Below are 14,788 nucleotides of genomic sequence, written 5' to 3'. Positions count from 1 at the left end.
AATTGTGGGTGGCCAAGGTTCACCAGCCAGTTCTTGTTTGAAAGTGGGACCCAACCCAGAGGAACATAGCCATGGCTTTCTATCTTCAGGTTGAACATGCAGAAGGAAGCATCACCTGTCCCTTCCAGTCATCAATGCAGAACATCACACAAGGCCATTTTCAACACTCACTGAAAGGAATACATTAGCTTTCAAGTGTGTTTAACAGTGTTCCCATGCTAGCAGCACTGTGCATTGATGCCCTACACCTCACCCCTAACGTGGCAGTTCACACTTCTCTCATCTCAGTCTTGTCTGAACAGAAGAACATTTTCAGCTACTTTTAAATGTAACACAATGACCTGAAGCAAACCAAGAAAGCAGTGAAACACAGCAAAGACAAATGGGGATTTCTTCCTAGACCTACTGCAGGTAATTTTTCCTGGAGACTTATGATCTCAGGGTACTCACCACCTTCAATTTTCATTCTGCTATCTTGTGAAGAGTTAAGCTGCCAGAAGGTCAGAGTACCTGCAAGTCACCACCACCACATAACTCAGACCCTGAGGTAAGTTGACAACTTGATGTTATTCCATTTTGTGCTCATCAGTCTACTTGGATACCATGGGATCAGCCTACATCCTGCCAGCCTAGCACTCAGTATTAGTAGCTGCTGCTAAAATGTGCAGCTTATCTTGTTCTCCTACAGTAGAGCAGTACTTCATATTTCCTTTGCATTAGAAGGGGAAGGACATTACAACAGTTGTGCAAGAAATAAACCAAAGCATAAGCCACACTTCAGCCCTCAAACTAACAGAATTACACCTATGCTGCACAGGAAATGAATCATCTGAGATCTTTCTACTGCAATTTTTTCTACCAAATATGAAACAATTACTTCTTCCTGGAAGCAATGTCCTTGCACTGTGCTAAGCTTGAAGGCTCCAGTTACCACTTCATGTTGAAATATGAAAAGCTATTTTCAGGAAACTGCACCCAGTTTTCATCTTAACTGCTAAACTGGACAAGGTGAGGAGCACACGTGTTTCTCAGCAGTCCTGAAAACAGCTACACTTAAGTTACTCCCTCACCCCAATGGCCATGGAAGGCTGAGCTGCACCTGCTGGGTGAAGGTGAAAGCTCTGGAAACAAAAATTCCAGACAACATACTGACAAACAGCCAAGACTCACATGCAGTAGTGCAAACAGACTAACCAGCTTTTGGGGGGAGGAATTCTGTCTGCAGGTTTTTGGGGTGTCTGGGTGCAGGACTGGTTCCCCCACAAGTGAGCATGGCCAGAGCCACAGTGACAAGGCTGGCCCTGCCGCCTGCAGGCTTTAACACCAGCCTGGTCCTACAAACTGATGCCAAAGCTACCAGCCATTTGCCTACCCCTATTCCCAAAGATAGCACTTCAGAAATGCTGCTGCCTCCAGAGCAAAGCTCAGGGATTTTCAGTTGCAGTTCACATCAGTAATTTCTCACCACAGACATCCTTGGAAGAAAACAACTAGGCCTGATGCTGAGCTTTCAAACTGATGGCAAGCAGGTGAGGGGCAGGATGTGACAACAGACTGGCCATGTAAGAGACTTCTTGGTGTAATTTCTTTCTATTGCATATACATGTAACAATGACACTGACACAGGTCCACTTTTAGTGTTACCCATCAAGAACAAAGAAAGCCAAGTAAGAAAGTGGTATTTTAACTTCAGACAGTGTGTGATATGGTACCACCTCTTCAGATGTCAGCAGAGCTGCTTGTGGTATTTCAACCCTTTAGGACTTGCAGCTTCCTGATGGGTGAGGCTACAACTGAACTGGATGGAGGGAAACAAATCTTGCTTTTCATTTTAAGGTTGATTTTAAAAAAAAAACCACAACACCAAACAACAAAGCAATCAGTCTCAAAGCATATCCTAGAGATTATTTTGTCTTTTGTATTTAAGGACTATTTTTAAAAGTATTTGTTTAAAAGCCATTAACTTCAACATAAGACTGTGATTGGATTAGTTCCACTGACTGGCTTCCACTTTTTGTGGAAATTAGAAGCTACTTAAAGAAAAACTTTCATACACTGTCAGTTGTCTGCCAAACTGTCTATTAAACAAAAACCCTAAGAGGAGGGAGGAAGGATATTAAGAGAGGTGGAGAATAGGACAGGATGAACTTTCTTGGAGTAAATGCCATAAAATATCAAACAGGTTAAAAACTAAAGTAGTAATGTTCTGGGAATGATTTAGGTATCAGGAGAAGTTACTCTTTACTTACAAAACATGTAGAATAAAGTAATAAAACTCTCCAAGATTATGGATTTGGTAAGATTTACTATGTACAAAATGAAAAGGGAGCAGGAGGAGCACTTGCAAAGCCATGCCAGTGCTATCTCAGTGTAAGTGCACTGTAATGATGCAAGATGGGGCTTGCATCACCAAGTTTGCTCACTAAATTGCCAGCCTAAGCCACAGCATCTCCAGCTTTGTTTTCCTTGGATACAGGACACCTACAAGAAAGGACAGCATCTGTGGAATTACACCAGTGAAGTTTCTGGAGTGCAAGTTTTCTTGCCTGCACAGGTCTGCGGTTCGAGATTTCCCACCCTGGCACTCCAAACTTTCCTGCACTCCACACGGAATACCTGTACTGAGTCATACTAGTGCAGCGCCAAGGGACTGCATCACTTCAGTCACTGACAGGTGATTCACAGGGAAACAACTAATTTGTTCATTCTTTCAAAAATTAATTACAGAGGATCCATAAGCAAACACCTGAGAAACTACAGCACAGAGCTACAAACTAGAAGGCAGTATGTTTTAAATACTCAGGCATACGTGAATGTTATTGTCGGGTATTCATGCCCACAAAGGAGAAACCATTCTTAAAAATAGCAAAACCTTTTATGTTGAAGTATTTCCTTACCCTAGTTCCATACAAGTATGGAAACATAAAGCTGGATTCCCCCAAAGTAAGAAATGTACTTTGAGTCCATTTAAGCTGATAAAATATTGTATAGATTCCAAAGGACACTGTGAAAGTTGACAAAAAAAGTTTCAGAAGACAACCAAACCCAGATAAGATGCAATTACTTGCACTTAGAGTCAGATGATGAGAAATAACATAAGGACAAAAACCGTGGGGTGTTTCAGGGTTACTTTAAGAAGTCCCGACATTGTCCCCAGGAGATTAACCCTGAAAAGTTATATTTGCACCTGCAAGTAACTCTAATGATGACTTTGCATAGAAAATTCAATTAATCATTCACAAGAATTAGGTACACCTGAGAAAATGAAATTACTAGTATCACATTGAAAAAATAATCCTTAAGTAACCTTGAAGAAGGTAACACAATAACCTCCTCCACGTAGCAAACCGCAGAGTTACCAAAAAGACAAGAAAAAAACCCCACAAAAAACAAGTGCCCAAGAACCAGGAAACATGGCTTACATACCCAAAAGCAACTATTCCTTGAAGCAGTCAGAAACTAGGCTACAAATCAGCAGAAGTCAAAGAAACCAATGAAAGCATTTAAGAAGAGAAGTAATCATAGAGAGCAGGCACCTAGAGACCCCACATGGGTGGTCTGACAGCTCCCTTCGTCCCAGATCAGGAGCCAGTACTGCCATCAGGTTTCTTCAGAGTACATGTGACTACAAACTGAACCTCATTTTCACCTAGCCTGGGTTTCTAAACTCTAAGGACTGATGATTTCCTCAGTCCCCAGGTCAAGGTAGGCAGCTATTGCATATATCCTTCTTTCAGCAGTCAGTTTGGCAGCAAAGAGTTTACATGGCTGAAACAGCACTGATAGCAGAGTTCTTAATGTTTTAAATGCTGTGTAATGTCACCAAGAACAACTAATCCATCCAAGCTTTCACCATTATGCACATCTTACCTCGGCAGTATTTTATCACTCCCATCAGCCACACCAAGGAGCAGAACGACCTGGGAGTGCTGGCAAAATGAAGATGAATTATTTTGTTCAAATGGCAAGAACTACTTGCTTGCAGTGACAGAGAGGGAATGAAAACAAGACAAGACGACACACAGCAACTCATGAAAAAAGCTAAAGAGCCTTGGTAGACTAAATAATTATTTTTTACATCTAGATAAACTCTGTCATGCCATGGATGGGGACCATCTAAATAAACCATGTGATAGCCTAATTTATATGACAGCATCCCAAACAGATGTGTCATCACAGAGAATAAATTTATAGGGGAAGAGAAATTTGCTGTTCTTTCTCACTTTATGAAGTGTATTTCAAAAAAGTATCCCTTTTGGCTCTAGTAAAGCAGAACATCTCAGGTCATGGAGTCAAGGAAGGACCTGACTCTGTGTCAAAACTGACCCACATCAGACACAATCTGCCCATTCTACTTAGTCTTCTTTATTATGTATTCCCTAAATACCTTGAGATGAATTATCCTGAAAAATGAGTACTACCTTTAAACTCAAATTTAAAAATGAAATAAATTCATCTTTTCTCTCTAACCTGCCCTTTGATCAAATAAAAGAATTTTACTTTCTAATACGACCTCCTACATATCACAGGCCACTGCATTTATGCTAGCTCTTGTGCAATTAGTAACATTAAATTATTTTGCAGCAAGGCTAGGAAGACGTTGCCATGCAGTTTTACAATCTCTGTTATGAGAAAGCTAAATGAGCAAGGGCCTTTTAGGAAGGACCAGAAACAGTTGCACCCACCCACCAAAAAGCAGGCAGACAGACTTGCTGACCTCAAGGTTGTTCAGGGCTGAAATTACAGAGCATAACTCTGCAGAGAAATTACTAAGCAAATAATTCATTCTGTAAAAACTGGAAGGTACCAAATTATAATTATTTTCCCCTCACTTTAAAAAAAAATTCCACTTTGAGTTTCAACTTTTAGTAGTAAGTTTTCAATTTGCTCAACTTCACAAATTAAGAAATCCTTTGGTACCAGAATCATCTCACAGAGTGGCTGTGGTGGGAAAGGACCTCTAGAGATCATCTAGTCTACCTCCCATTGCTGAAAACGGGCAAGTAGAATAGGATGCTCAGAGCTGTGTCCAGCTGGGCTTTTACTATCTCAAATTATGGAGACTCCACAGCCTAAGTGACCTATTCCAGCATTTTACCATTCTTGCTGTAAAATCCTAGGTTTAAATGGTATTTCTTGCAGTTCAGTTTGTGACCACTGTCCTTTATTCTGTTACTGGCCACCACTGAGAAGAGTCTGGCTTCACCTTCTTCAGTCTCTCCCATCAGGTATCTATGCCCCTTCTCTCCTTCAGGCTCAACAGTCCCAGCTCTCTCAGCCTCTCCTTGTGCATCAGATACTCTGAGGCCTTAATAACCTCTGTGGCCCTTCAACTGGACCTCCTCCAGGGATGTCCATGTCTCTCTTGTACTGGGAGGTCCAAAACTGGACCCGACAAAAAAGATGTCTCACCAGGGCTGAGGATAATCTCCTTCAACCTGCTGCAACCTGGAAGGTCATCAGTAGTCTTTGCACTAAGAATGTGTTACTGTCTCATGGTCAACTTGATGTCCACTGGGGTTCTCAGAGCTTTTTCTGCAAAGCTGCTTTACAGCAGGTTGGCCACAGCCTGTCCTCATGCGTTCCTTCCCAGGGACAGTACTTGAATTTCCCTTTTGTGCATTTCATGAGGTTCCTGTCAGCCCATTTCTCAGCCCACCTGGATGGCAGTTCAACTATCAGCTATATCAATCACCTCTTCCAGTTCTGTGTTTTGTGTATCAGTCAAGTAATCCCTTAATACTAACTTCAAAAGCAAAATATTGCTTCATTAAGTTGCACTGTGGGGCATTTCCTTCAGTCATCAAATAATCCCTGCTGCCCTTTTAAACACCATTTTCCCTTTACAAGCACTGAACTGCGTGTGTCATATTTAAGTATCAGTTGAATCAAAACTCTTCACTGAGCCAAAAGTATCCCCTCCCCTGATCCCTGTACATGCCAAGATGCAAGCCTCAATGCTATGGCTTCTCAGCATTGCACTGCAAGCTGGGGTGCAGTTGCTTGTTCACTATAGACTTCTCAGAAGTGCTGCTTTCCAGGATACAGGCCTTCTTTCATAAGGCATAGCTTGCATTCCCTGTTCTCTGGCATACAGCTTTGCCTTTGGCTGTATTAAAGACAGTGTGTTTGAATGTGCCTATAGAGCAAGTTGTGAGAGCCCCATTATCATTTACTGTTCTCCTAACAATTACTATCAGTAACAGTTTTTTTGTTTACTTCTGGGACAATGATGAAAGCACTCCATAGTATTGGAATCAGTGCAAATACTCACTGGAATCAATCAAAAGGGACTTTTTTCTTGTCACAAATCCAATTTTTAATCCAATGTCATACTGACAGTTTTTTTTAAAAAATCAAAGTGCTTTACAAAATTAAGCATCTTTTCTGTCAGCCTTATCCACATGTTTGTGAGCTACACCTTTCTTATCTTTTAGATTTTGGTTAGTGGGGAGGAAAGGCAGGAAAAGAAGAAAGGTGGAGGTTGGATGCGCAGGCTGTTGGATACTGCAGGTCAACATTTTAGGAAACACCACAAGCACTCTTTGCAGTGCTCCATCCTTATAATTACACACTATGTAAACTCTACAGAAAGGGTTATTTCAAGACTGTTGGACATTCCAAGCTTCAGGGAGGTTTTATGGATATCAGAACAAGACTAGAAGACAGAACATGAGCAGAGAGGTAGAAGAGAACACCTAGGATGAATGCAGAAATTTGTCTCTATTCATGAACTTTAATTTCTATTCATTCCAGCCTGAAGTTCAGGAAAAGCCCATGTGGCTCCTTGCACTGCTGCCTTCTCCCTCTTTTTTTTTTTTGCTGTGCAGTTTTTAGAACTATCCCATAGGCAACACACAGCTAAATGGGATTTTCCAGAAGCCCGGAGAAGTCTTCCAATGGAATCTAGCACAAAAAAATAAACTATTAAAGGCTGCACTAAAAATTATTTTCTTTAAATAGATTTCTCCTCTCCTCAAAGTTATCTACTCAATTCAGGCTCATGACATCTTTCACAAATGTACCTCAATCCGTTCAGAAGATAAATGACCATATGATTTAATCATGCCTTCTTCACAAAAACCCTAACTTTCTTTCTTATGATCAGTACACCTTGATCCTTTCCATTTTCAAATGCAGCCCCACTTGTGAGTCACCATTGCCTCCTCTCACACACTTTTTAGTTCCTCCTTTTAATCCTTTTCCTCTTGTTTTAGTAAAAGCTGTAGGTAGGGCAAACTAAAATAGCAAGTTTCACAACTGGACATGAGACATCCTTAAATTTAGATCAAATGAGCCCTTTCAAAGTACACAGGATCTTTCCATCCAGACAAGATTTATAAAAGCTACATATAATTAGGGAAAGGAATAGGATCAAAAATAGCCTATGTATGATGGCCTTTCTCAACAGTATGTGGATGAAAAGGACAGCCTTATTCTCTTAGCAGCAGAAGGAAGGCTAAGACAACTGAGGGCAGCCACAGGAAGCTCCCACCAGTGTGTAGGCTTCCTACTTTGCTGAAAAGCTTAGAGTGTGGTCGATTATTAAGGAAAAAAAAGCCTCATTTTCTACACTCATTATTTTCACAACCCTCAAACTGTAAAGCCAAGATCACCCAAGAAAACACAACAATGTTTCACTGTCTGAGGTTGCAGGTTTTTCTCCAAGGTAAAATAAAAACAGTTTCCAAACATTTTTAGAAGAAACCTGCTTTGCCAGTCATCGGAAGTATAAAACTCAAAAAAACCCCAAAAACCTATTGTCTTGCTTTGACATCCATACCTTCTACTCTCTCAACAGGCACCTGTTCACGATTGCAGCAAGACTCTTCTTACTCCTGACTTCCCTCCCACGCTCTGCACTGGCAAGGAGCCCTCACATGCTCTACATTACCTTGGAACAAGTTCTGCAGCACAACCCTATGCTTTCCACAGCAAACTGGAAATTTTGTGCCCGCTTCAGGTAAATATGTTTAATTCAATTAAATACAAGAAAGTAAATATGGCAGAGCTACAGCTTTCCTTGTGTAAAAAGCTGAATTCCAAAGTAAATAAGAATGCTACACAGCTTTCACATTTTACTATACTGCAAATGTGTCAACGCACAATGGTGCTAAAGAAAGTATCAGGAGAAAGATGGAAAATTTGGCAGCTGCTGTGGGGAGAGCTGAGGCTTCTGGCAGTTGGCACTGTGTAGAAGGATAGCAAGGTATACACATCTGAATTTTTTTTGCTGAAGTAATCAATAACAAAACAGTTAAGTTCAAAATTAGACAACAGATTAAAGAGACAACTTTTATTTTACACTTCTACTAGTTACAGGCTGTCTTCAGAGTTAGTTAGTACTATATTAGTTCAGTTTCTATGCAGCAGTTTCCATACAACCAGAGTGATATACCTCCTTTTAAGCTGAAGCTCCAATTCATCGGTGTATTTTGGGCACTAGAGCCAAATTCTACAGCAGCATGGAATAAGCTGCTGGAGTGCTTTCCTGAGTGCTCCCACTGCCATGCAGACTGGCTTCTCCTCTCCACTAGAATGGCAGAAACGAGACTTTGCTACGAGTCCAGCCATGAAACTCAACCTTCCTTGATGAACTTTCCATACAACTAGTCCACTGCTACTCAGCTGACCAGAAGCTCCAATAGCCTTCCCACACTCATAACCCATGCAAGGTAAGTCCCTCGGCTGTGGCTGCAACTATTGGCAGGAAGAGCAGTCCTAATTGCCATATCCAGGGATTATGTGACCTCTCCAGCAACGCCACGATGTCTTCACTTTCGCCTGTTAAAAATCATGTTAAAGCCCTGCTCAGAGCGACTGTACCTGTCAAAGCAGCAAAGCCAGTCTTTCCTCAGGAGGCATTTCCAATAGCACAGATTTTGGAGAAGGCCTCCAGTATCACATGCTCACACTACATACGTAGCTTCTAGGCACAAATGACATTTCCAACTTCACCTACTTCGATGCCAGCCATCAGACTGTAATTAAGTCACACGTAGCCTGGGAGCCTTGGTCAGGGATGGGAAGCAGAGAGTACGAGGCACAGCACAAACACGGCACCGGTAACACTCAGAGTCTCAGTTTAAGCAACTGTGCATTTCCTCTGTGAACTGAGACTGGTTTCAGCCATGTTTTCTCCCCCACGTGCTCACAAAACCCCTAAACTGCTCCCAAGCCTTTAAAAACTGAAAGCCAGAGATGGGGAGTATTGCGCAAGTTCCCTTCATCCCTCAAGCGCTGCCAGCGAGGCGCCGGCAGCTGCAGGCACCGGGTAACCTAAGCAGAAAGCAAGGGCACGCAAGCTGCTGCTTTCTGCACAGAGCCACCTGTCAGGCTTTCGTTCCACGCTGCTCCACCGTGCCAAGCGAGCCATCCCATGTGTGGGGAGGGTGCCTGGCCAGGGGGTGCCGGCCGGCATTCCCAGCCCACCACGCACCTCGGCACCCACTGCCACAGGGACAGGCTGGCCGCGCCCCCGCCACGGCGTCCAGTGCGACATGCCCGCCCCCCAGCCAGCCTCCCAGCCTCCTCGGGGAGGCTGCTGGGGTGAAAACTAATCGCCCACGCCATGTTGGCTTTCAGCCAGAGCGGGTGCCCGGCCTGGCTGGGGACAGAGCGGCAGGAGGCCGGGCACGGACACAGGGAGGTGGTGGGATGGATGGTGTGAGAAGAGAGAGAGCACAGCCCTGTTCATGGCAGCACTGACTTGGGATCACTGCAAACTGACTGCAAAACCACACATCCCCAAAGCGTCTCCCAGGATGGTTCTGGGAAATCCCCTCTGCCACAGGAAGCAATCCTAGTAGCACAGATATAATCCCCAATTCATCTTTTCATTCCTACCTCAGCAGGCAGTTAAGGTTACCCTGACTATGAGAGGATTACGTTTCATTTCCAAGAACATGCAGATAGGAAGCGGGAGGATATTTTAGTTTCCAATACAAGCAGCCATTCCCACGCTGCAGGACCAAACGGAGCTCACATGTTGCTCTGGGGCACGATGGTGACAAGCAACAGGAAGACCTTTATCCCTCACTCACCCTCTGAAGATACCTGTCTCAACTGGAATACTGAGTGCTTCAGTCCCTGCATGAAGCTAGTGACCACCTGCAGCATCTTCACAATGTATTTAATCCTCTCTATACGTTACCACCTTCAGTCATAGTGAACTGTTTACCAAGCAGGACAACTGTTTTAATAATAGCACATGACTAGTGTATTTGATAAGCTGAAAGCAAGTCTTGTTACATCTACCCCAAAAGGGTATCATCAAAGTGTAACAAGGAAGAAACCAGAACCACAACTCAGGAATATTATCACTCTGCTCTCACAGATGGAGTTGCATCCATCAGAGGGACTGCTGAAAACAGGGAGAACAAAGCTAATCAAGTCCTACCACCTTTCTTCCTCTCTGTTATTGCCTCTCCTAAGATTGACCACATTTGTGGTTAAATGCAGGGAGTCACACTTCCTATAAGCAGTGTCATTGCAGTTCCAGGTTTCCACTGTGGTTCAGCCATATCACAGCTCTGGAAAGGCATACTGGCTTATGCTCAAACCACCACTGCCTTCCCTTGTTAAGGTGAAAAAATTCCATATCTTGCCTGTAAAAGATTCTTACGCAAATCACCTTGTTGGCCTGCCTTGCTAATGATCTTAATACTAAACTTGGAAAAAAATGTATCACTTTGTTAAAATTTGTAGTCTGGGTAAAAATGCTTAGTAAAGGGGCTGATGGAACTTCACCATGCCAAGGGAGATGCAAACAGCTAGTTAAACCAGAAAAGAAGCAATCCAGCTCCTCAGGATCCCCCAAGAAGGATTCCTGCTCAACCCTCACAAGCCCCTAGGCTGTATATGTATATGTCCTGTCTTTCAGTCCATGCAATCAGAAGCCTCCATCAGTAATTTTGCAATTTCAAGCTCACGTCACCGAGGTCAATCGTGCAATCTCAGCTCTAGCCAAATGCTAGATGCAGCAGGCTGATCCCATAGCAGGTATAGCTTGTCCCCTTGGAGAGTCTCAGAAAGCAAATCTGAAGAATCCACAATCTCCACAAACTCACAGGGACTGCAAGCATCTGCTGGTAAATGCAGCTCCTCAAACGAAGAGAAGCTCCTAAGTTTTTCTTGAAAAAAGGGTCAGCTCATTGCTAAATGGACAGCGAAGCAGGATTATTTTTGGACCATTTTTCTCGAGAGAGAAATTGTATCAGGATACCACAACTATGCAATGGTAGTCAAAGTAAATGTAAGAAATTCAGAGTTTCAGCTCCACCTCTGAAAGCAATAGGAAGCTAAGTGAAAAAGTTCATCCATTTTATTCAGTTATGCATAAGAACAAGAAAACAACTAGTCAGGGCCCCGATCAATATTACTATCAAAAAACTTCCAATCTTACATGTATGGGATGCAGATGCCTGAACAGGTGGACCTGTAGTGACAGGTGTGTTGCTGCATTAGTCTTGACTTGCACACCTACCTCAGTTCAGACTAACACAGCAAATAAGTTACAATACACATTTTTCCTTAAAGAAAAGCAGACCATGTACTTTCCCACACTCTTAATTCAAGATACTCTTCTTTCAGGGTTCTAGCTGGGAAGATCACTGCACATGCTCCATACCGGGACTCATGCCCATGCAATCACAGGGGTCACTCAAGCATGAGGCAGAGCAACAAAAAGGACAAAAAGCATCAACTCCAGCATTCAGGGAGATGTGAAATACTTGTTGAAAGTGTTCAGTCTTATTGGGCAGCAGAAGGTACTACATATTTTTGTATGATTTGTGCAACATTAATCAACGGGTCTGGGGCTGAATCTGGACCAAACATCTGGCAGCTACTTTACAGGAGGAAAGCAATCCTTCCAGGACCATTACAGCTGCTGGCAAGTTGGCTGTCTCTTTTCTTCCAGGCATGCCATGTTTGCACAACCAGTAAAAGAGACACTGCCCTGGTGCAGTACATTTGCTGGGATTTTAATACCACCCCTCTCATGTCATTACACTATTATGAAAACTTCAAGAAGTTTAAAACTGGTCTAGATCTGTTGGCTTTTTCCATTTCAACAAGGCATTGCTATCAAGCAAGTCAAGTATCCGATATTTTTAGCTAGGTATACTATAGCATCTCACAGATACCTAGAGTTTTCTCCCTTCAAGTTCCTAAGGAGATTCCTCCCTTCTCAACTACCACCCAAGCAGAATCTGGGGACTGCTCTTACCTTATGTGGAGGCAACCGAGCTCTTCTAATGGCTGGGAAAGCCACATTTCTGCACTTCAAATGAAGTACTAGCAACAGATATTATGCCTGCCTGGTACAGCTGGTGCCGCTTTCCCCTCCTTAAAGGCAGCAGGGAAATGTGTTCAAGATGGCACTAGAGGCCATGCAAAGAGCTAAAGGATAGCCAAGAAAACAAAAACTAGACGAACTCTGAAGGGGAAAACACAAAAGCTGAAATTCTGATCCTTTCTTGCTGAATGCAGAATGATTCCATAACTCCTGATTCACTTTGAGGCAGAAATACGCGATTTCAGCCTTAAAGAGAGTCCATCTTAGTCTCTGCATTGCAGATGAGAACAATCACATTTCTGCTTGCTCTGACTTATTGCTAAATTGATTATTCTCCAGGACTCAGAAAGAGGAAGAAAGGACTGAGATGGTAATTTCCCTTACAAAATCCTTTAAGGTGAAAGAACTGAATGCATCTTACTTTTCCTAGCAACCCTCTTTCCTAATTCTGAAGCAAATAAATCACACTAAGGATAATATCCTGAACATATGGCTTTCTCTGAATAAGGGGAATTTGCCTGCCTACAAGCTTGTTTTTTTTTCCCTCCTTTTTTTTTCTTTTAATTAAATATGTCAGTCTCTGGAATCCCCTACACAGCAGAGTGGGTTTCTGCCCCTCCCTCCCAAAAAAAACACAAAAAAAAGCTTTATAAGTATTAACTTATTTCTGTCCACAGAAGGCTGTACACCTAAGCTTAATATCTAGCCAACAACATTCAATGTGTTCAGTGCTGTTGCATACACTTCCCACATAATTAGCAAAAGAATTATGTTAGCAAGACAAGAAAAGGGAAGGACTTAACTCCAAGGCCAGAAGCAACAGCTTTAGAGAACAGGCCACAAGTAATCAATGGTGGAGGCTTCTAAATGATCTTGCACCTTTCTTTACCACCTTCCTTATAAATACCTAGAAAGCACATGGCTCCAAGTGCGCTTTTATTTCCCTATTTCCTTCTCCATGCACCGTGTTGCTTGGTCTGGACTTTGAACACTCTCCAGCCTTTCTGTACAGCTGCTGAAGCAGAGAACCACTGGGAGAGACACTGCATACCCTAGATCTGGAAGAAGCTTCCTGCAGGGGCTTTGCAGGCTCTCCGTCACAAAGCGGTTCTTGTAAGGGCCTCACGAAGAGCAAAATACCCCCTGAAGTTCATCACTCCCCTGCTTGCAATCCAAGAAGGCAGCTGGTGGCAATGCACGGAAGATGGTCACAGAGAAGTTTGCCAACAGGAACGAAAGGGTAACAAAGATGCCAAAAAGCAATGGCCTACTTTTTTTTTTAAAGCAACAAATAAAAACAATCAATAAAAATGTCACTAGCAATTGCAATCAGAAAGGAAATGGAAGCGATTTTATAGAAAGAAACATGAACCTGCACCAAACCAAAAGCCACCTGAATTTTTCTCCATCGTACACAATTTCCCATGTTCATTTATGCCACCTTTGCAGTGTCACTTTTGGAGAGAACAATTCTCAGCTCAGCATGACAGAACAGTGATACCAACAGGCATACAGAATATTAGCATATTATAAATAAACTGCTAATTTGAGGTGGTAAAAAAATCATCAAGGCAGCTCTTATGATTAAGAACCAGAGAAAGAAAATGAGCAACTTGCTTATGCTTTCAGGACTCTGCTTTTTACAAAAAGAGCGTTTTCTAACTGCCAGTTCCTGAGAGGAAAAAAATAAGAATAAACACAGTGAAATACCCACTGTCAAGACAAAGCACCTAGTGAAAATGCTATTATAATTTTTAAAGTCCTCTCTGCTCCCACCTCAAGTAGTAAGTTGTCACTCCTACCGGCTTAAGAGCGTTATGCTTAAAAAGAATACTAGAGCAGAGTGGTGAAGTTTCGTCTCCATCTCACCTGACTCACAGCTTTACATAACACCCAACAGACATTTTTAGGCGACAGATAGCAAGCAGCTGAAAAAAAAAAAGAACGAGGTGCAGAACTATTATACAGCAATTTGGTATCCGAGTTACTTGAAGCCCCCCGATAAGTCTTACCATGAAAAGTAGAACTTTATTCTGGTGCGCTGACGGGCAGGATTATTTGTGCTTGCGATAGCCCTGATCACCACCCTCCGTCTGCCCCGCGTGGGGTTCCCTTTCCACCCCGTCCCCAGCCTGCAAGGACAGATAACGCCCCAAGGCGGCACGGCTGCCACCTCTGGTATTATTTCTGTACCCCTCCAGCACTGTTGCTCTTTACCAGCACGCCACTTACTAAGCATTATTATAAAAGTTTCTGTGAATATCTATGTTCTCCATGAGTGGGGATAATGGCCTCCTTGCAACAGCCTTGATAAAAAAAGCTCCAACAAGACAGCTTTCAGATATTGCCACACAAAAGCCTTCTGTGAGAGCTGTAACCAACATCAGTTCCTGCTAGGCAAAGACATTAGACAAAGTGTGAACTAGCTTACTGTACAGGGACAAAAAACTGACTGTCAAAGTGTGGGACCCACACTGCCTAAAAACACGA

General features: G+C 42.8%; 1 protein-coding gene across 1 annotated transcript in view; it reads right to left on the bottom strand.

The window, feature by feature from the left end:
- The window catches only part of E2F3 (E2F transcription factor 3), a 20,760-nt gene extending 17,612 nt beyond the window's left edge, over window positions 1–3,148 (bottom strand). The window contains exon 1 of the mRNA XM_010004524.1: window positions 3,131–3,148. Within this exon, the coding sequence (XP_010002826.1) occupies window positions 3,131–3,148 (18 nt within the window). The remainder of the gene's footprint in view (window positions 1–3,130) is intronic.
- Window positions 3,149–14,788: the final 11,640 nt, after the last annotated feature.

Source organism: Chaetura pelagica, unplaced genomic scaffold (genome assembly GCF_000747805.2).
Source record: "Chaetura pelagica isolate M959 unplaced genomic scaffold, ChaPel_1.0 scaffold78, whole genome shotgun sequence".
In the NCBI taxonomy this organism is placed as follows: domain Eukaryota; kingdom Metazoa; phylum Chordata; class Aves; order Apodiformes; family Apodidae; genus Chaetura; species Chaetura pelagica.
Note: the sequence above shows the minus strand (reverse complement) of the source record. Positions and strands in the feature narration are given on the sequence as shown.